This window comes from Poecilia reticulata, chromosome 16 (assembly GCF_904066995.2).
Source record: "Poecilia reticulata chromosome 16, P_reticulata-male-v2, whole genome shotgun sequence".
Taxonomy (NCBI): domain Eukaryota; kingdom Metazoa; phylum Chordata; class Actinopteri; order Cyprinodontiformes; family Poeciliidae; genus Poecilia; species Poecilia reticulata.
The window spans coordinates 27,507,598-27,530,628 of NC_088845.1; the positions used below are offsets into that span (position 1 = coordinate 27,507,598).

Genomic DNA, 23,031 nt, shown 5'->3' on the forward strand with positions numbered 1-23,031 from the left:
AAGCTAACTTTCTCTTATTTTAAGTGTATGAAGATATTTGTGCTAGAAACTTGAACAAAACTACTTGGTGAGAGTTTGTGTTTTTGCAGTGTATGTCTTAATAAACACATAAACATACAAAGTCAGTTTTTTATGAGAAACATGAATTTGGTCAAATTAAAAATGAATGAAAACTGCTTTTCTAATGGTAACAGCCAGATAGAGTGGAGCGAGAAAGTCAAACTTTATGGATTCCAGTTATGAATCTGTTAGATTGTTATATGAAATCAAGACAGATGGAAATAGTGGAGTTTTACAGGACAAAAAAAAAATGAATGAATGAATGTTAGATACATTTTGGTGATCGCACCTTGTTTTTGGATTTAAATAATCTAAGAAACATCTGGTAATATCCATGTACACTGAAGTTCCTACAGAGTCTGATGCCACATTTATTACAAAATACTGACTTTACATAACCAGCTGAAGTCATAAAACTGCCTTAAATCTGTCAACACTTTCTAAACGTCAAACCTGAAAAGCAGCGTTAGTCCGCTGTCGACCGCACTGTAGCTGCGGAGATGAATCAAACCCGACGGCTGGTGCCAATCCAAAAACAGAACAGGCTGAGATAATCGTTTCCTATGCTCTAAAACATCAAAACAAATGAAAATAAAGCAACAACCTGACAAGCAGAAAGTCACCACTTCAGTCACCGTTTATGACTAAATGCTGTACAATATCTGGGTTTTGTAGCCCAGTGGCATGTGTCAGTCCAAAACCTTCATCGACTGACGTAAACGCCGAGGAAGGAGGAAAGTAAAAAAAAACGAGGTGTGTTTAATATTAAGATTATTAACAGAGAAGTGAAACTTTTTGTCTGTTTATGAAAGAGATGGCTAAAATCTTGTTGCATTCCTGTGATAATCATCTCATCTGTTCCATCCTATCAGCAACCAGGACAAGTTAGCTCAGTAAAGGCCAGAACTGAGCCGTAATTAGAAGAAAAGGAGGTCTACGAAGTGAAAACACGTTTTAGTCGCTTGACTAAAACAGAAAACAAAAATAGGAGAACTAATAAAAATGGAGATAGCTAAAAATGTCATACATAACATAACTCCTTTGTTAAGTGCTCTTCTGGTGAAATATTATTAGGTCTGACATCAAAATACTTCCCAGCCTCTGGCAATCAATCAGCCCAAAACTATGAATACATGGGAAAGCAGAAAATATTAATGATTCAGAAAACATTTTTCTTACAGTTTTACTCTCATAGCAGCAGCAGCAGAAGAACTGAATGAAAAACGTCTCACTGGCATCAAGTTCGGATGTTTACATCGTATGGCATCCTGAGTGCAATCAAATTCAAAAATGTTTTATAGCTGAAGCAGAGTACACAGCATTTACAAAGAGAAAATCATCTCTATAAGCTACAGAGATAAGTCAAAATTTTATTCTAGAATAAAATCAAATCATTCATCCTTCAAAAGTGTCTGATTTCTTTAGCCAAGAACATTCTGGAAACTTTCATATCTCATAACTAAACTGAACATGACTGCAGCTATATTTAGACAGACTATGGAGGTTAGCTGTGGCTGTGCACTATGAAAAGCCCCCACTGCCACCATGATGGGGGCAATTCCCTGCTAAAGAAGCCCAGGAACATCAGCATCAGCTGCCGGGACAAATTGAGTTGCGAGGACAACGGGATGACAGCCAAGCCTTGACCGTCCAGCCGTCTACAATTCAGAGAAGGCAATGAGACAGCGGTGAGTAATCTTAGACAGGACTGACTGATAAACTATAACTGGACCCTCATTCATTTGGAAAGCATTTGTGATGTCAAATCAAGTCAGATTTTCAGTTCTGGATTGTGCTCTTGAAAGATGGCTGATGATAATTTATGGACTGATCTAAGAAGTTGCTTTAGACACATAAACCGTTGACATTGGCAACTATTCAATGAACTCCAGGGTCAGCTGCCCTCAGTGACCTGCCACCGAGCATCAGAAGCATGAAATTCACTTATAAGGACGCCAACCGAAAGAGCAAAAACAGAACAAAGACTGGAAAGACTGCAGACACACGTGACTTCAGTTCAGCAGAGAGACATACGCTGGCTAATATTGTCCCAAGTGGTTGTTGTGTGGAAAGTAACTGTTAACTGAGACAATGCTAGCTGGGGTTTTAATACAACAGATAGACATCAAAAAGGTTTGACAGGATTTCATATCCAGCATGATCCTACGCAGGAGCAAGTTTTGCTGCAACAACAAATCATTTGATTTCTTTACCAGATTTGCGCATCATAAAAACTGAAGCTTTTGCAGAACAGTCAGAGTGTGAGTCAGCATCTTTGATTCAGTAAACCCATAAAGATGCATTTATATTTAGATCCCATACTGGATCATTCTAACACACAAATGTGCTTTTGACAATCTTTTCTGTCAAAATGCTGGGTGTGTGTTTGGGGATGTTGCACTGTTGGGAGGTGAATCTTTGCCCAAGTATCATGCACTTCACAGCCTCTTGCAAAGTTTGCCTAGTATTTAGAAGATGGTGCTTACTGTCACTACTACAGGGAACATACCCTGTTTCACCGCTCGTTCAGATGTTCAGATGTTTATGCCTATGCTTTGTGTTGGAATATACAATAGTACACATAGCATTTTGCACTAGGCCTAAAGTTTGGTTAGGTTTGACTAAGCTACTTTATTCCTGGCAAAAATGGGTGAACTGCATGATTAGTACCACAGACTCAGATTCTTCCACCTTAGCTGTGGATCTCTGCAGCTTCTCTGATTAATAAGCTTATTGCTCACCCTGTCAGTGGACGGTCATGTTCTGGTAGGATTGCACTTATCCCATACTCTTTGCATTTTGGGTTAATGAACTAACCAGGACTGCACTGAAGGTTTAAAGTTTGGGGTGCGGACAGTGAACTACACAGTTCATTATTCGAGGATTTTTCAGTTCAATGTACTTTTAAATTCTTGGCGGAAATTTGCTAAATTGCGGATTTTCTTTCTAGATCATATCTAAAATATTTAAAGGAAAATGCAGCTGAAATATCAAGGCACAATTCTACTTTACTTACCATTTGCTAATATTTACAAAGCACCCAATCAAGAACATTTTCTTTTCCTTGGCGCTGATTGGCTGTACCCCTAAATTAATAGATCATTCAAACCATCTTAGTAGCACTAAAATGGTTTCAACTGAGTGTATTCATTAATATTAAGACCTATTTGTTGTTTGAACTATTAAAACAGGCAGTTAAAAGCATTTTTAGAGGGGTTCTCAAGTATTTCCAGATTTTAGATATTCGCGTGTGGCTGTGGTCCCTATCCTCAGCGAATACCAGGGGTCCACTGTACTGCTTAACCATTCCAACTTTTCACTAAAGTGTTATCTCTGACCTGTCAGTTGTGTTGCTTAGGCTTCATGGCCCTGCTTGTTGACAATAAACCTCTGAGAATTTCACAGAGCAGCTGCAGATGATTGCAATACTTTTTCTGAGTGATACAAAGTCACACTGGATTTTCTAGATTTAAACTCGTGAGACATTTTGAAAGTGAGTTTTTTTCCCTTTTGCTTCCTCTTGTGATACTTTGTGTTGATTTATCATATAAAATCCCAACAAAATACATTTAAGGCATGGTTGTACTGCGACAAAGTTTGTGGAAAAGTATTTTAAAGGCGTATGGATACTTCCACGGGGTGATGTAGTTACCCTCTCCTCGATACAAATGTGAGTTGGAAAGCCTTTTCACCAGCAGCATGGAACAAAGTTTACTGCTAGGAGTTGAAAGAAAGCATATTAAATACCATTTATCATTTTACTATGAAAACACGGAGCCCACACACCGAGTGTCATCAGACAAAGAAAGGGTGGAGAGGCAGGAAAATCTCTCTAGCTACGGTTTTGCCGTGGGATTTAATGGGAAACATACAAACACAAATATGCCAATGTGAGGATTAGTCTGCAACAAAGCAAACACTCACAGCACCAGCAGGCACACACACACACACACACATGCCCACACACCTATCGGATGCAGCGAGAGGGACTTGTTAACTACATAGTCAAATTAGCTCTTTGCATGGTAGCATGCAGAAGATAGCAAGAAGCAACTTTCTAACAACCGGTAGAGGTTTTACATGATATCAGCTCGGAGTTGTAAGCAGCGGATAGTCGAGTCATCCGAAGGTTTAAACATTAAGCAGTTAGATAAAACTTTTTGTGTTATCTCACCTCAGTTTTTTGACTGGGGAGAATTTTTTTCTCAAACGTTCGGAACTAAGCATGACAACGGGTCAGGCGTAAATGTGGGCCTAAACAAATTAGAGCGGTTCAACTTCATCTACATAAACAGATTACAGAACAGGCACAATTTATAGTGCCATAAAAAAGTATTTATAACCCTTAATAATAATAATAATAATAATAATAATAAATTTAATTTATAATGCACTTTTCATTAATGCAAATCTCAGTGCTACGAATTTTTTGCATGTTTACATTACGTAGAACCACAGAGTTTGATTAATTTTGTTGGGATTGTACGTAATAAAAACAACACGATTTGGTATGACTTTTTAAATACCCAAATAAGTCTTATTAATACTTCTGTGATAGGGGAAGAACAGGATTCTGAGGGGTTCAGGGCAACTCTGGAGGAGCTGGAAAGATCCATAGCTCATGTGGGAAAATCTTTGGACAGAAAAGCTACTATGTGCACTCCATACATTTGGCCGTTATGGAAATGTGGAAAAAAGAAAACCAAATTTGCCACAAACTGTGTTTTGTCAAAGTTGTTCTACTCAAAAGATTCAATCTCCCTGATAAAACCATTCATGACGGGAGTCAAGTAAACTTTAAAATACAATCCACACTGTGAACCGTAGAGGAGAGGGTTTTCTACAGCACAAACCAGGAAGCTGGTCAGAGTTGATTTGAAGACGGGTGAAGCTGAAAAAGGGCAGTCCCGGAGGAAAATCTGTCTAAAACTCTAAACTGAGGCAAATGTTCAGCGAACGTTCAGCTTCTGGCAGGTTCACAACCATTAACAAAAGCTGCAGAGCTGCAACGGAAGATAAATTCATCTGTCCGTTGTCTATACCGCTCGTCCTTGTGGGGTCATTGGAGACCCAGGAATAGTTTATATGAACATGTCAGAGTGGCCCGTTCCAGAGCTAAACCGGTTGCCATGGATTGTAAACTGCTGCCCACGGATGCTCTTTAAATTGAAAATCACGTACAATTTCCCTACCGCAATTCAGCACTACTTCAAATTGGCCTCATCCAATAAAATCCCAGTAGAATACTTTGACGTTTGTTGAGACGTGACAAAATGTGGAAAAGTTGCCTTTTGCAAGTCAAAGCAGCCGTTCTGTCAGCGTCAACCCGGACACGCTGATAACACAGCCTTGAAAACTCATTATCTTGCACATTTACGTGGCACAAACGAACACCGACAAACGTTATTCCTTGACAACAGCCACATACAAATGAAACATACTCTGAATAAAGAGGGGCGATGACACATGGCAGGTATGAGGCCACTCTCCAACTGGCTGTGTCATCTGTGTGTCTTAATAAGGAGAGGTGGATCACTGCGGCGCACAGACACCATCAAGAAAGGGAACACGAAGGAACATGGAACATAAACACCTGCCACAAAGGCAGCTCCTGTTTCTCATTATCCTCTAGCAGGAAAAAGAAAAACTTCGACATTACAAATCCCATTGGTCGAGTCACACTGGCCAGCATTTTGAAGGCAATAAGCCACACAGTCACAGGTAACATCTTTTAAAAGCAGGATGGGAAGGAGAAAATCTGGGCCAGTACTTGAAAGAAGCTTTCTCTTCTTTTAAATATTTGAATAAACAGCAGGGGGGGAAACCTTGAGCGAAAGAGAAAGTGGAGAAACTCTAACATTTGAGGGAAAGATAGACAACTACAGGCTCTGAAATGAAAGATGATGCTCGCATCATAGCAAAAGAAGAAAGTGAAAAAAGGAAAGATGAGCCATGTGTGGCGGTAGATTTCCACTAATTCATATTCATCTCTCCTGGTTTACTTTCTAGTTTTTTGTGCTGAAGAGCATGAGGATTTCTATAAAAAGGAAACTATGTAAAGCAATTCAGTGAAGCAACGCCCAGCAGCTAACTTTGGTATAAAACGGCATTTAAAACCGAAGACAAAAAGCCAAAAACCCTGTCGCTCAGCAGCACCTGTTAATGTCCTTGCTGGATGGACGATAACTATCAACTGCACTCAGACTTCAGCTAAGCTACCCCCCAACCCTCCTTTCAACGCCGAGGTCAGAGGTCAGCACGCTGAGCCGGCCATTACGTTCGCACTTCAAAGCGAAGCACTCCCGCAAATCCACTGGACTTCGGCAATGATATGCGCGAGAGTGGAAGAGTGACAGCAAGCATGTGCGCCGATCAATAAAACACTCAGCAGAAAAGAGATGCAGCATGCGTGACTGCTGCTTTGTTCCACACACACACACAAATACTTTCTCACACACACATTAGTGAGTAAGGTGTGTTTGCGGTTGCATGTTTGCACCTGTGTGGAGTCAGACACACCAAAAATAGACAGATGAATTTGACCCCGCGCCTTCCCAGAACAACAACAAATGCTAAGACATCCTTTCCAACTTTTACATGGCTTCATGCTCTAGCTGTCATCACTCTGATAGAAGTGCCGTAGGCTCCCACCTTTGTATTTCTCTCTGACATTTTCATAAGCTTGAATGAAGTCCTGCTCCTCAGCGTTGGGAGGCAGGTAGGCAGGTTCGTACATAGCCATCGAGCCGTTTACACCTCCTCCTTCTTCTTCTTCTTCTCCTCCTCTATCTTTCCTTTAAGCTGTGTTTTTTTTCCTGTTTTTTTGAATGGAGTGTGAGACAGCCTGTGCTGTCCTTTGCCTGCTCTCTCAGCTGAGTGAAACCTCCACAACTCCCAACTTCACTCAGCTGCCCAACGCCACTCCCCCCTAAACGCAACCCCTCACTATGACCCCGCCCTTCTTCACCTCTACACCCTCCCACTGCCTGAGTCAGAAGTACAAATAGAAATGCGAAGCCCTGCCTTTTAAAGATACACACGCAGGCGACTCACTCACACACACTGGGTTCTGCTGGTACAGCACCGACACAGCAGCAGAGGAAACGAGACAGCAGGATGCCGTGCAATGGCTCTCCAGCTCTGTTAGTCTGGGAATACGTTTAGATTAGATTAGACATAAGATCCAAAGTCTCAAATTTATTTGAAAACCATAGAAAAATGATAATAATAATAACATTATTAAATACAAGAAGAATAGAAAAAAATTGCAAAATTGCCATTTTGTATTTTTTCAGTTGTAGTTCATTTTGTAGCTCATTTTTACAGGTGTGAAGAGTATAAAATGATACCTGGAGTATGCTTTTTGATAGGTTTCAAAGAGTTTCTGTTCATAACAATTAATTGTTTCTGATTTTAAATGCAGCTGACACTCATGAAAAAATTCAAAATAAAATATCCCTGCTTGTGTTCTCATTAAACTAGGGAAATGGAGCATATTACTCCAGTTTTTAAGTCCTTCCACTGGCTTCCTGTAGCTCAGAGAATAAATATTAAAACACTTAATCACTGAATGACTTAGCACAAAAAAAATAAAAATAAAAAATCAATGAAGACCTGTTGTTGTTGCATCAACCTTCCAGACTACTCAGGTTTTCTGGTTCTTTCCAGCATTCAGTCTTTATGCTCTTCCATACCGGTAAAAAACTTAGAGAAAACTGCAAAAATGCTTAAACACTGAGCTCCATTATTTAGTATTGTCTTTGATTAATATTAACAAACATCGATCAATAAATTGGATGTATATCTGCTTGATGATTTTGATGGTGGTAACAGAGAGATGTTAGCTAGTCGGACGAACAGCCTTTCTTAGCTGAACCCTTTATCAAAACAAAACAGTTCAAGAACCACTTCCTTTAGCACTTCAAAATAAGAGTCTTAAATATAGCTTTGCGTTGTTAGGCTTAACACCCAAACAAAATAAGACGTTGAGGGAAGTGTACATACTGTCTCCAAACAGCCACAGTAGATTTCTATTAATTTGGGCCCCTTCAGCCACAAAGCTGATTCACAATCCATTTAAAGCCTTTAAGCTCTAAAGCAATACAAAACAGAACAAGTTATTATGCATCTTAATACTCACTATTAATGTAAAGAATTTAAGGAATTTCTGCATCCTGTTTTGTAGCACTCAGATGAGCTAGTTTCCCGCTAATGTATTATGGTAACTCCATTTAGATTAGCAGTGTTAGAAAATGTTTTGGTCACCTTGTACATCTAGACAAGATCATAGCTCCGAGATTTCAGGTCTGCCCAGAAAGTAAAGATGTTTTTACCTTTACCTGCGTAGTAAAGGTAAAAACACCTTTACTACACATATTAACAATTGCGATACATTCTTGTAAAAATATACTGAATGTATTAATTATTTTTTTGCACCAAATACTGGTGGTTATGGCAATGGACCCAAATAATAAAATGTGGCATTATGTAAAACATTATTTAGGTAAAAGCAGGTCAGAAAAAACTACAAACTACAGCTAACACTTTGGAGTTATCGACTAAAATGTTTTCTAATTACTGAAAAAATGTTGTTCAGGGACCGGAAGATTTGAGTTCTAGATGCTAAAGTAACTTATTAGAGCAATTCTATTTCATTTCAGGCCTCAGTTGTCGGAGAACATTCTTCCTGCCTGTGAGGCAGTAAACTGTCCATCTGGGTTCCTATCTTAGTCATCTTCTGAAAAGAAAATCTGATGCCTGCTTCACCATGAATACGTTCATAGTCACATTCAGAGGAGGTATGGGCCGTGACACCCACCACAGAGATCAAAGTTTGGGGCAACTACTGAATATTTAGCACAGGATTCAGTCTGTCAACTCAGTAAAAGAAGAAAAACAAAGTCACACTTAAAAAAAAAACAAAAAAAACAAACAAATTAGCTCCAAACCAGATACAAAATTAATACCAGCAGCATTAGATATGCCTAATAACATGATGATTGCAAACAACAAATCGTCTGAGCTAACAGAGATATCCAGTGATGTCTTGTTAGGGGATTTTCTTGATGTTCTTGGCACAACAGAAGAGATCTGATGTAGGAAAAGGAAAGTCTCTGCAAAGCTTCACTATCAGTCATTTCTTTGGCCAAGGCCAAAATGACATCAGTCAGGAGACCTTCCTGACAGGAAACACGATAAGTACTCTCTAAACTCCCTGTTGTTAGTGCTGCAGCAGGAGCGTGAGCACCTCTGTATGTTCAGACTGAATCCAAAGGGAAAGTTCTCCACCGCATGCACAGGGGTTTGTCATTTTCTGCAGCATTTTTAGACTTCGCAGACCTTCTCCGTTTTGTTTATATTATAGAATTAAAGGCTATGCGTTTCCAGACTGTACTTACCGTTTAAATTTGTTTGCTGCTACAATTTCAAAACCACAAACTCCATATCTTACTGAAAACCTTATAATCATTTCTCACAGAAAAGTGTTAGTGACCACAGTTGGCCACACACACAACTACGGTCAGTTGGCTGGAAGGACGCCCGGAAACATTTCTCGAGCAAGAACGACAGATTTAATTGTTGGGGAAATATTTAAATTAGCAAAAACACAGACAGTTATTAATACATTACAGAAATAATCTGCAGCAAAGTATCATTTAGTTGAGGGTAAACCTGTAAAAATATAAGAACAAAACACAGTAATGGTGTGCAAACTAAGGTACCACCTCTTATTAAAGGTAACGCCATTTTAGAACTGAATTTGGAAAACTATGCTGTAAAGCAGCAGACTGCAGGCTAGCTTTCTGAGCCAAAAGCCGAACTAATTAATGAGTTTGATAGACTCCCAAATAAGGACATGCTTATATGATATCAGAACTTAATATTGCTCATCTGTCTGATTATATATATATATATATATATATATATATATATATATATATATATTACTACCATTTTGCTACCTTTGGGGGATAAAAATGATCAGATCAGACGGCAATAAGATAAAAATAAATATTGGTTGTTCATTTTGGCCCAGTTTTATTCATCAGATCGATACCAATGTTAAAAAATACTGATACTGATGTTAGTGCTGATATATCATAAACCCCAACTCCCAGTGCTACTTTATAATGTATCATGATTTGAACACTAAGTAACTTTAATTGAAACCCACTACTGAGTAAAAAAAAAAAGAAAAATTTAATATAAATACACTTTAACATAAAAAGGAACATCCACTGCCTTTCTTTATTTTCTGTGTTAAATTAAATAAAGCAGCTGTCACATATCTGACATTTTTGTTTCGCATCTCTATGTCGGCACCATGACACTGCAAAACTGTGGTATTTTGACCAGAGGTTATCGTAGCGTGATCCCATGCCTGCCTACATAAAAGAAGCCAAAGGCAAAGATACCATGTTCACTCTGTGACATTAAGACAGCAGCTGTCCTGAATAGTGAGAGTCAACTGCACAGAGTAAACCTTTAACACATCACATGCTGTAAACAGTCCCTGGCACAGGCTCCTACAAGATCACTTTCAATTTGAAGACACTTAACAATTTTACAAGCCTTATTAAACCAGCTTCTTATGATCTTACATGAAAGCATCCCTAAGCTGAGGCTAGTTTGTTTAGCTAAACTGACACATCTGTGAATCTAACTGAGCGAATTTAAAGTTCAGTGAAGTTGAAGAGAAGAGGAAGTGTGCTTTGCTTTCCATATCTCTCTCTCGACAATACTCAACAGGTGCGGGCAGGGCTGCCAGTGGCACATGCATGCATTCTTTAAGGTACACACCCAAGCTTTGTCATTTAACAATCTGACACCAAGTTTGCGTCTCCCACTGCAGCATACAGTCAGCATGTGCTAACTCTTGTCAGACAAGTATTTAATGACGCCATTCCGACCGCATTTGCAAATGTCACTTAGAGAGGACCTTAAGGAAGGAGCTGGAAACAACAAAACCAGAACACATTTCTGGTAAACAGTTACTTAAGGTTCAAAATAGCTTACGTTAATCAGAGAGGATCTATAAAACATCTAAAAGTGCTATGGTAGACTGCTTCTCAAAATAGACAACTGCATTTTAAGAAAATTTCTTTCTTTCCAAGTTGTGCCTTTGATGGTACAACAGAGTCTTTTAAATGCATAACGCATTTTAATATATTTTACCTCTAGAGTACTTTTGTGTTAAAATATTTTGCAACATCGAGATTATTGACCGACTCTGGTCAGACAGTCCCCACGGATTCCCTGTAAACTCTGATCCCGTTTTCCCCGTTTCCTTCAGCCATGTCTCTTTTCGTAGGTAATCTACTTGGCCAGACTCACGAAACAAAAACAGCTACATTGTTACGATTATTTTACACCATTTGGTTGGACAGCAAGAAAAAAGTCTTTACAAATCTCAATGCATCCACGGAAATGGATTATGAAAGTATGTTTCTCCAGAACAGAGCGTGAAAACAGAAATACGGAGATCTTTCATGCCGACCGACTGATAGTTCGGTTTTAGTCGAGAAACGAATGTCCTGCTCTGTCTCAGCTTACCCTCAGGCGCCTTTTGATAAACTAAAGTGGTTTATGCAGTTTTGATGTTCTTCAAACATATTACATAAGTTGTACGCGTGATTTAAAACCCCCGAGAACATTCACTGTACATCCAGCTGATAGATTGCATTTTTTTAAACAACTTAAAGTACCTAAAAACTACAGTTGTACAAAAGTGAAAAGTATTCAGATTGATCTCCTCCTAACCAACCCGTGATCTATCCTCTGACTTTTCTCAACACCACTGCTGTCACATCTATAAAAAGTGTTTGAATGGTGCAATCGGGTGGTAATATTTTCCCATGGACAGCCAAAGAAGGCGTGGAAGACCACAGCGAACGCAGGCCTGGCTCCCTCTTCTGGATAACCCAAACAAAAGCTGCCACCAATCCTTCAATCGGTCCAGATTCCCCACACTGTGCCGTGACTCATTTCCTGAAGGCAAAACTTACAAGTGTCCTCTCTTTCTTTCTTTTTAATGATGAAAGCTACATCATCATTAAAAAGTCTGTTAATCTGAAGCAATAAAGCAGCTCAGTCTGAAAGGCTTTCCCCAAAACGGCATGCAACCCATTGTCTGCTGAAATACAGCAGAGCTCAGTCAGAGAGGACACAGGCGTCTCACTGTGCAGTAAGTGCTATTTGAGAACAGGATGGAAAATGTGACATATTTTCCAGACGCAGTGATGGTTTTTCAGAATGAATGTTGCTGGCCGACCTGCCTCTTCTAACATGAATCGCCACCTGCTGGACAAACATGTAAACTGCTACTTGAGAAAAGTCCATAAGCCAAATTGCCTAGTATCAGCAGAAAGGTGGATTTTTGTTCTTTTTTTTTAATAATATGCTTTATTACGAAGGCTGTTTGTAGCAACGATTTGAAAAAATTTTGATTCCCCTTGGACTTTTTTACATTTCTTCAAGATATAGCAAGCTTTAATTTGTTTTATTTTGATTTTATGCGATAAGTGAACAAAGTAGTGCATAATTATTTGGTGTACGGACTATTATACATGGCTTTCAAATTGTATTTTGTATTTATCCTCCTTTTAATTTGATTTGAATAAAATCCAGTGTAGCCAAATGCCTTAAGGAACACCAAAGCTTTTTATTTTATGTTTAATTACATTGATAAGTCCCTCCAGTCCTTCAGAAATCCGCAAAATTCACAAAAAATGAACAGATCCCACATTTTTTCTGATTTTTTCTCAAAATAAGTCAAAAACATTGGGTTTAAGTTGCTGCAGCCTCAGCCTTATGTGATGTGAAGTTATAGTCTGTGATTGATATGGCGATTAAAAAAAGTCACATTTAACATCACATCTTAACACAAATATTGTAAAAAAATTCCTTACAAATATTTCTAAATTGTCAACACAAAATCTTGTGTTGACAAGAACAACACAAAAAACACACAAACAACACAAAACAAACAACCCTGGATGGACTGATCAGTGTGAAAAGATGTTTAATATTATTTTAATTTAAGAAACACTGATTGAATGCTCAAACAAACAGCGGCTTATTGATATTTTAACAGTTTAATGGGTTTTATCAATAGATAACTGGCCCTTTACGAACATTCAGATTTTTGATATGGTCCAAAAGGAAAATTAGTTTGACGCTCCTGCCAGAACAAACTTGGTGGACCTTTTTGTAGGTTAATCTCAGGGTAAATCCAGATGTTCTGTGAAGGCCTCAGAGGTTTGGAAGAAAAATTTAAAGCAGAGTTACATTATAAAACAGTATCCCAAGCTTAGAACAGCTCACAAAATGAGCTGTAAAATGACATGATAGAAAAGCTTTATTGTCTTCATGAAAGAGTGGCAAAAAGAAATCTATCGTTGAAGAAAAGTCATGAGAAGTTCCATTTGCAGTTTCACAGGAGCCATGTGAAGGACGCAGAGAAAGCAAAAACAGGAGGAGAAGAAGGTTCTCTGGTCAGATGAAGCAAAAATGTAACATTTTAAGCTTCACAAAAAGGCAGAAAACTGATTAACATAAACACATCATCCCGACAGTGAGCGGGAGAGCGTTTCTTAAACGAGGAGTTGATGGGAAAATGCAGCTAACAACAAACCACCCTGGAAGAAAAACGTTAGAAAACAACAAAAAAAACTTGATGCTGGGTTGGAAGTTCAACTTTCAGCAGAGCAATACCTCTAAACAGAAACCTGGAGCTTCAATTGATCTAAGCAAATTCATCTGTTACAACGTCCCAGTCAAAGTTCACGCCTCGAATTGGGAAATTTGAGTCAAGAGTTGAGATTGATGTTTACAGACACTCTGTGTCCAAATTGAGAGAGGGCTGAAAGTCTCTGTCTCTAGATGTGAAGAGTGTGGAAGTATTGCCTCGGAGGCGTTCAATACAAATGCACAACACACTTTCCTGAGTCTTACGCATGAAACAGTCATTTCACTTCACAGTCACGACGAATAAAAACCGAGTAAAGGCTCGTGTCCTCTTTCCTTCCCATCACGGCGCAGAATGACAACACGACGTGTCAGCGGATGATCTTTATAATTTGCTGCCTAACGTGCGGCACCCTGCGACATCGTACCGCTGAAATATTCAGGGCTCCGTTCATAAACGTGATTCGTGCCCGCATGCTGAAGGTGTGTGTGAGCGAGGGAGCGTCTGTGTGCGGCGTTCTCTCAGGATCAGATCATAGCCTGTTGGTCATGAATTATTGAGCAGCGCTCTGTGGAGACGTCTGCTGCCAGCCGTCTAACAGCCAATACCCGAGCAGAAGCACCATGAAGTCTGCTCTTAGAAAATACAATTCAATTACAGAGACATAACTTACATTGACAGACACATTGCATTGTTCGTAGGAACTCTGTAAGATTACGCCATGATGCTAAATTAGCAGGGAATCCTTGATAGATCCACTACAAAGCCTTGACAGTAAGCAACAACCTACGTTCTTTGCTTGACGTAACCAAGTTATGATTCTTTTAATTTTACTTTTTTAAATAAATGGTTGAGCTGATAAATAAATGTGTCATCCAGACCACAGAGGTATACGAGTACTTGTGATTGCATGGAATTACAATTTGTTTTGGCAAAACAGATGGTGGTGGCAGCTACTAAAGACAAATTCTTACATTGCAGCGAAAAAGTATTTTCAAGCTTTACAAAACTGTTTGGGGAAAGAAAAAGAAAACGCCACCAACAGACCCTGATCTGCAGCATCAGATTGAACTTTGCCATCATGGACTCAAATGCCTTGTGAAATCTCACCTTACTTAGTCAAAATAAGAACTTGAGCCAGGAGTAAAAACTTCCAGAACACAAAAAAGTCACAAAACATTCCTCAGCCAAACATGAAGGATGACCTTAGGCATTTTATCGTCCTACTGCACCGACCCCAAGGTCGTTCGGTGAACATAATCTTCTGATGCTTTATCACTTTGTTGTGTTCTGTCTTTTTGCTGAAATATTTACATCTTTTTTTAGAAATATGTGGATTATTGCCAGTAATGTGAATTTATTTAGCATCTTCGGTACACATAAATGTCTCATGCTCCAAAAGGACACAATTGAAAGTTTTCCAGTCTATAAAACCATAGAGGAGAGATGCGCTATTCCTAGAAGTTTTCTCTGTCCTTTTCACAGTCGGTCATTAAAATAACTAGGTTCCAAACTCAATGCATTTTACTAAAGTTCCTAGTGAGCAATAAGGTTTCCTCCTATTTGCAGTAGTGGTTTTCAATAGTTAATAATAACCCATGCAACTACATTCCCAAACAAAGTTATTCAAAACCTAAACTGTGCACTTTGTTTTTCTACGTCTAAGTCAGCAGCCATATCAGTCACTGATTGTAACCTTTAATCAATGATCTGTCTGCTAAAGCAGAGAAAGAAGGAGTTTACTACTTTATAGAGAAATATTTTCAGTTTGATATCCAACATTTGACATTTAAATCTGCCTCTTCTGGCTTAAAAATAAAATAATGCCCCAGTTAGAAAATATTTTAACCTAACAGAGATTAATTGACTTAAAGGAGAAACAGCCAATGGGCTCCATGGTAACTCTGGTGGAGCAGCAGAGATTTACAGCTCAGGTGGGAGAACGTGTTGACAGGACCACTGTAAGTCATGACCTCCACGAATCTGCCCGTTTCGAAAGAGTGGCCAGAAGAAAGGGATTCATGAAAGAAAGCCAGAAGAAGTTGTCTCGCAATTTGACAGAAATTATGTAGGGAACACAATAAACACCAGACAAGATCAAAATGTGGCTTTTGGCGTAAACACTGTACCATACATGATCATGTTAGATTAAATGTCATTTTAGACACAAAACCACATATATTTTTGCATTTTATATGTTTTGAAAATTGATTTTTTTACAGCCTGTGTATTTATTTGCTCAATGTCATTTTTTTATTATTATTATTCATATTTCAAGTGAAATCAGATTTTAGTTTACTGAGTTTTCCTCAGTAAAATGTCCTGAAGGGATGGGGATGGAGGCAAAAGTCTCGAGCAGGACGACAGTCCAAAATATACATCCAGAAACGCAGTGGAATAATCATATGGAAGCATTTTATCACACATAAACTAATGAAAAGCTAACTAAAAGCCCAAATAAATCTCTAGCTGTACTGCAAAAAGAAAAATGGAAGAAAAAAAAATAAAAATCAAAAACGTGGAACGTTGAATGATTTTTATGTCGATATTCTCATTTGGGACTTTTGACGTTTAAGAAGTCTACTGTATTATTGCCATAGAACAGAATGAAGAGTCTTTGACTTACCACACAATAATCAGGTATAGAAATGAAACTTTAAGTCCATTCTGCAATCTGTGTCTGCATATATAACCATTTATTAAATCTTTTTATGAGTCCAAGGTCTCTAGCACATTATGAATCTATAATCTCCATATAGTGTTGCAGCAGCAGCCAGCTGGTCAGTCAGTAGAGCCCTTAGAAAAGCTAAGCCCCTCCCACAGGGGGCTGACACAGCCTGGCCTGCTGATACACACTGCAGATAAACTGAAGTAAATGGCTACTATGGCTGCTAAAGGTGTCAAAAAGTCCTTCAACACTCTGAAAACAAACTCAATCGAGCGCTTCATCGTATTCTTACACTTTTTAATGAATGCCGCCACTCGTTTCATTTGTCTGGCAACTCTAAGGACCAGACACCAGCGATATAAAACAATTAAGACCAATAACATCCACCTGCAAAGTGGAGTTGCCCCAAGCAGGAGCCAGTCACGACAAAGAAATTAGTAGCAATGACATTGTAATGAGATTTACAAGTGGAATGCATTTACTTGTCAAGTGGTTTGTATAATACAGGTCTTGTTTTAGAAGTGATGGCAGCTATCGCATGTAATAAATGACCCAGACTGCCTCTGTTTATTAAAACGATGTTGCTGATTTATTGTTGCAGTTGCATCTTAAATGAGGCTCTCTCTGGCCAAGGAGTTTATGAATGGATGTATCACATCAGCCCCAAGTGATCAGAACATTCTAATAAAAGGAGCTGCAACCATCATGGGACGGGAAACAAAATGATTTAGTTAAGTTCCCTATCCATTTGCATCCATTGCTTTTCATTAAAAGGCATCTTAAAAACACAAATTATACTTATTTCCACCAATTGTTTTCCTTCCCTTGATGTACGCTACATTTCGCCAGCCTAGCAAATCAGAAATAGTTTTAACGTGGTTCAGTTAACCAGTTAAAACAAGGTTAATTGAACCACGTTAATTGAATTAAACCAGGTTTCACGTGGTTAATGAAACTGTAAAGAATTAATAACAGAAGCAGTTTATTTAATTTTTTTATTCGTTTCAAATTATCCAGAAAAAAAAGTTACAACTTTATCAGAATTTTATTTGTTTGTACTTTGTCTTTATATTTTGTCTACAAAGCTAAACAGTTGCTGACAAACGAGCTCAAGTGATTTTGCATTGGTTTAATTATGGATTGAATAATATAAGAAAATAATAAATTAGAGGGGATAAACAAAAGAGTGAGCTACATGCAAAGAAATACAGTAGGCTAAAGAATGTATATTTGTGTGCTACAACTAGTCACAAGCTAGCTTGCCAGCTAAATTTCTCACAAGCTAGCTTACCAGCTAAAGTTTTCCATAAGCTAGCAGCTTATCTCTGGTTAAAACACATTTGTTTAACGGTCCTCCTACCTGCAATGCGAATTACAGCCCTCTCCGCTGGATCCAGGACCTCTCCTGAAGCCGATTTGGAGCGTTTGACCCTCTGGAGTTTGGACAGGTTCCAGGGTAGGGTGTCTCCAGGAGACGGGACGCTGCATTTCTCTTCAGAGGTTTCCTCCAACGGGGTTCGGTCCCTGCGCCTGTCCTTCCGAGCTGCCATCACCTACCGAATGAAAAGATTAAAGAACAGAGAGTAAGACCTGCATGTACTGAGGGCTACATACTGTATGGAGGAAAAATTGTTGAATTTTCAGGGGTGTTTTTTTTTTTTTAGCTTCAATAACTAGACACAGGCCAAGTTACAGTTATGTAATCAAAGTTTTTTCCAAAGGGTTCAAGAACTGCATCTCATTTAAGTTGTGTATACTTTTCACAGGGGTTTTTTTTTAAGTGTTTTGTGGCTAGAAAGTAAATAGGTTAACTGCAAACAAGAGCCAAAGGCTGAAAGGAAAAGTGAGACATTACATTCATGTTTTAGCCCAAGGTAACGTGTCACGCACAAATATGTAGACTACCAGACGTTTACTATTTGAAAGCATCATTACTTCCCAACTTCAAATTCCTCAAGCAAGCCTCTGGCTAATTATTAATCCTCCGCCTGACTGCCAGGAACCAAGGTGGTAAAGAAAAGATCCTACTGCAGCCATCCAGGAGCTACAGCATGCTTCAGGTAACCGCCGCTTTTAAATGTTTGACAGTAGTCGCAAAGCAGAGCGAGATAAAACACAAAACACATGATTGCAGGGTGCCATAAAATGTGCCGGCGCACAGTGCAGCTTTATGGAATATTATCAGTCACATGTGAAGATGCCCTCGGGGAGAGAGACGACATGGCAAAGAGATACCAGCAGTTTATGGATCTGCACCCGCTCATGCAAAGACCAGGTGTTTCTAAGAAGCTTTTATGAAGTCATGAGCTCAACTCCTCTTCAGTTCTGCTTTGTGCGGATGCTTCCGACAGCACGTAGAAGGCAGAGTGCCTCAAATCCAAAACAGTACACACACACACAAATCGCTACATAGTGAAGAAACGCAGCTTTATGTGAATGTTTCCTCAGGACCCATAAACCCCGTGTACATTAGCGCCGTCAGCCAAAAAAAGGAAGTGATCTATGTCTTCACATTATCTCTCACAGTATAAACCGGTGACATGTTTCAAGTTGCATCATACTTAACATCTCAGGGTGAACCGAGAAAATAAACATGGCGGAGACACGCCCGCAGAAAGAGAGATGAACTTCGAACAAGGATCAGCCACTTCATGGTGAGTAATGGAAGCGGAATGATACGCCTCGTCGCCGACGGTGTCGTCACTTGCTAACGTGTTGTGGATGTGTGTTAATTAAGACAACAAAATATAAAACACGAAGGTTTTCCAACTTTAATCAGAAAAATGACATTTTTGTTAGGTCTACACATAGTTTCGTCGACTGGCAAAGATGTCACATACAGCAGTTGGTACATTTCTGTGGCATTCACAGAGGTAGTTGAAATACTGCATAGCAGCAAAGAGAGATTTGCCATTGCTATTTTCATTGCACAAAAAAAAAAACCAACAAAAACAACAGGGTTTTTTTTTTTTTTACTCAATGTTGGGTCAAAACCAAACTGTGACCCCGTTTCCTGGGTTACAGAACAGATCAAACCGAGCCTCATTATTCTTCACAGACCCACATTATGAACTAAACTGCATGAAGTAAGAAGGTAAAATGGTCAAAATATGTTCTACAACAATGCTAATGGCTTTAGCTCACACTAGAGAATTATCTTAGCACGAGCCATATCATTGTTTGCAACTATTTATCTTTATGGCGTTTTTTTTTTTTTTTTACTGCATTAGCTTTTGAAGTTCTAATAAAGGAAGCAAGTTTGCTTACTTCAGATAACATTACCCTTTTATATAGAAAGTTACAACAAGCTTGTGTTTACTATGTTTAGCATTCACAACTCACCAAAAAAGGCATAAAATCAGTATAACCCAGTAATATTTTAAATAATTCTATATTGATGTCCCATTGGACATTATGTAGCACGATCACTTTTTCAAATCAAAGGTTTCAATGTCCATTTAAGACCAAATACTGCTTCTGTTGTTGTCTGGGTTGCTCTTCTCAACTCAGTCTTCTTATCTCTTTTAAGGGTTAAAAACTTCCTCCAATAATCTACAGCAGACCCATAACTGGATCATTATGACTGGATCAATCCATAATTAACCCGAAACTGGGTTTACATTTAAACCAAGTAGGTTTGTTTCTGGCCCAGAAACAAACAACTTTAAGTTTTTTGTTTTTTTTTTTGATTGCACACAATTCTTGTGTTAACTCAATGTTTATTTTTGATACTTGCATATTGTTAGGAATCACTATTTCCCAAAGCGTCCCATCATGTTACCCTCCAGCATTTCTACTGTTTTTTGTTGTTTCTGTATTGTGTGGTTTTTTTTGTTTTTTTTTTTTTTTTTTGGAAGACAAGAAGCATTGAGAGCCAGTCATGCTGCTGTCGAGACGTTCATCCCGGGATCAGGTGCCTATTTTTACCCGCTTTCACAGATGCTACTGGCCGGATGCGCATCCAGCAACCTCCTGAGCCCCCCAAAAAAAAAAACCGCAAACTGCACATTAAAAACACACACTACACCTCTGCTGTCTCTAAAAAAAGTCAAATATTCCTTGAATGACAAGCTTTAAAAAATATTTTTAAAAGAACGGGACCAAGTGAAATGGGTTCGCCCTTACCTTACTGCGGAGCTGGATGAGTGCGTAAAAACGTGTCAAACAGCCATAAATGTGCCGGTGCCGATCACTCCCGAGTCCTGCGCGCTATCAGGGACACAAACAGGGCGTCTGAAGGCCGCTGGCCGTGACAGACAGCTCGCTGCGTGGGTTTGCCGGTGTCAGGTGAAGCAGCCACCCCTTTTTAGGGAATGCAGCGCCGCTGGGGGGGGGGGAAGGAGGCTGCGGGGACGAGTCCGCAATCATCTGTGATGTTCCGCCTCCGCTTCGCTCAGCCTGTCCTGCTCGGACAGCATCCCTCCCCTCAATTCAAAGACTTAGAAGAAAAAAGAAAGAAAGAAAGAAAGAAAGAAAAGACAGAGCAGAGGTGCTGCTACACGCAGCGTCTACTTATGACTGCAGCAGAAAACAACAGGAAGCAGACCTGCGTCCTTTCTCCAAAGGCGATCGATGCCGCTGTCGGGGGGAGGAGGAGGAGGAGGAGGGGGGGTTTGTTTACCGATCGACCGGCAATTAACGGCGTGTCTCCACCAGCTGGGTCTGGTTGCTGCGGCGAAAAGCTGCATGACTCCCTGCTCGATTAAGTCGGCCTGGCCGTCCCGGGCGGATGGAGGTTTTGTTGCGTCTATAGATCTCTACAGGGAAACGCTTGGAACATGAGCGATGTTTTGGGCTTCAGTGCTCTGAGAATGAGGTGGAGTGTCAGCCCGTCACTGAACTAGAGCGAGAGGTCATGATTGGATTGTGCACCAGCTAATCAATATGACACAGCAAAAACATCTGATGTGGATGTCAACAAAAATATTAGAGTCAACAAAGCATCTCTTTTTTTTTTCTTCTTTTTTTTTCTTTTTGTAGTTTTTAGACGTATATATACTTTGAATTTGCCATTTTCCTACCCAGGTTATTTGGTTTACGGATTTCACAACAGTTGAAAGGAAACTCTGAAATTAAGCAAAAATATTAACAACAAAATGCATTAGTAGACTATTGTACGAGGCAGGTCAAAAATTATTACTGATTTTTGACAGAATCCATACGTACATACATATGGCTGCTTTATGAAAACATATTATGGTGAAGATTGTTGCATATAAGATCATAAAGAGAATTCCTAATGGGAAACCTTGCATAAATGAGAATAATCTGGAACTGATACACCACACTGCAAGAACACAGGTTTCTTTCAGCAATTTAAGGTTAATAATAATAATAATGATGATGATGGCGAAAATATTAATAATAACATAAATAATAATCATATTAATTTAAACAAGTGTTGCAAGTGCTCTACACAAAAACCAACATATTAAATGACACAAGAAAACACAAATTGTACATAAAATCAGTTAAAATTTATAAGTAAGACAACAATGAAGTAATACAAAAGATATTCAAATGTTAAAGGCCTTGTTATAAAAGTAAGCTTTAACAAATGATTTAATAGAAGACAATTTAGAGGTTTGTCTAACATTTAGAGGAAGAGCATTCCGCAAATTAGGAGCTCCGACCATAAAAGCCCTTCCTCAAAAACGAGGAAGACGTTTGGGCATAAGTTGAATACATGGACGACAGTGACATCTAGTGGTGAAAATTGGTAATACTTAAGTGCCTTATTTTTTTCCATGTGGGACAGGATCAACACCAGGCAGCACCAAAACAAGATGTACGTGAACGCCTTCACCCTATTGGTTCGTTTTTTCCTAATTTATTTTGCCTTAAAGTTACACACCAAGCATTTTAGTGTGTAAATATTAAAGTATCTCCTGTTTTTTCTTGTTCTCTGACAGCCTGGAATCCCCTATCCGGCCTGTCATGGTCAACGATCCCTGCTGTCAGGACGTGTCTGGATCCACCCTCACCTCTCCATGTCAGGGACAACTCAGTTATGCTCTCAGTGACAAATGTCTCACTCTTCCTTCACAACCAGATGTAAAAAGCTTACACAAGCACACATTCCTGGCAGAGCACTGGACTGGATAGTCCTGGACTAGAGTGGAACCAGACAAATGAGTTTAAGCAACATAACAGAGTTTTACTTCTTTCTTTTTGGTTACTCATGATAACTTCAGTAAGGAGTTTGTCTTGGAAGATGGAAGCAAGTCAGAATGTTCCTTACTTGCTCTGTGGTAAACTTCATTATTTCCTACTTTGTGCCTTAATTATAGATGCAGCAAACTGACACTGTGCAGTGAGATACCACCGTATCGTTACGTCCGATTTAACATGTCGGTCACAGCTAGCCAGTTAATCTGAAGTGTATCTTCACATAATATATATCTGTACAAAATGGGAAAAGTATCTTACGATGCAACAACATGACAGGGAAATTAGCATACAAACAAAAAAATTACAACGTATCAGAGATAATTATGGACCTATACAAGTTTGAATTATCCTTGAGAACACTTTCCATACCTTGAGGGTGCTACATCCTTCTCTACAAAGTTTTACACCCAAGTATTGTAAAAAATAAAATTAGCGGGAATGTTCA

At 39.1% G+C, this 23,031-nt stretch overlaps 1 protein-coding gene and 1 long non-coding RNA gene across 7 annotated transcripts in view; one reads left to right on the forward strand and one right to left on the reverse strand.

Annotated features, from left to right (window-relative positions):
- plecb (plectin b) overlaps nucleotides 1-20,976 on the reverse strand; it is a 130,207-nt gene extending 109,231 nt beyond the window's left edge. For 5 of the 6 annotated variants that reach the window (XM_008431966.3, XM_008431960.3, XM_081617052.1 and 2 more), the window contains exons 1-2: nucleotides 20,541-20,976; nucleotides 17,776-17,968 (exon numbers count right to left, since the gene is read on the reverse strand). In XM_008431966.3, the coding sequence (XP_008430188.1) occupies nucleotides 17,776-17,965 (190 nt within the window). In that variant the 5' untranslated portion in view covers nucleotides 17,966-17,968; nucleotides 20,541-20,976. The remainder of the gene's footprint in view (nucleotides 1-17,775; nucleotides 17,969-20,540) is intronic. The other variant, XM_081617054.1, reaches the window with a different exon arrangement.
- LOC103478264 (uncharacterized) lies at nucleotides 18,601-22,565 on the forward strand. Its single transcript, XR_535765.3, has 3 exons — nucleotides 18,601-19,069; nucleotides 22,174-22,228; nucleotides 22,328-22,565. It is a non-coding gene; the product is annotated as an uncharacterized LOC103478264 (long non-coding RNA).
- The last annotated feature ends 466 nt before the right edge of the window (nucleotides 22,566-23,031 follow it).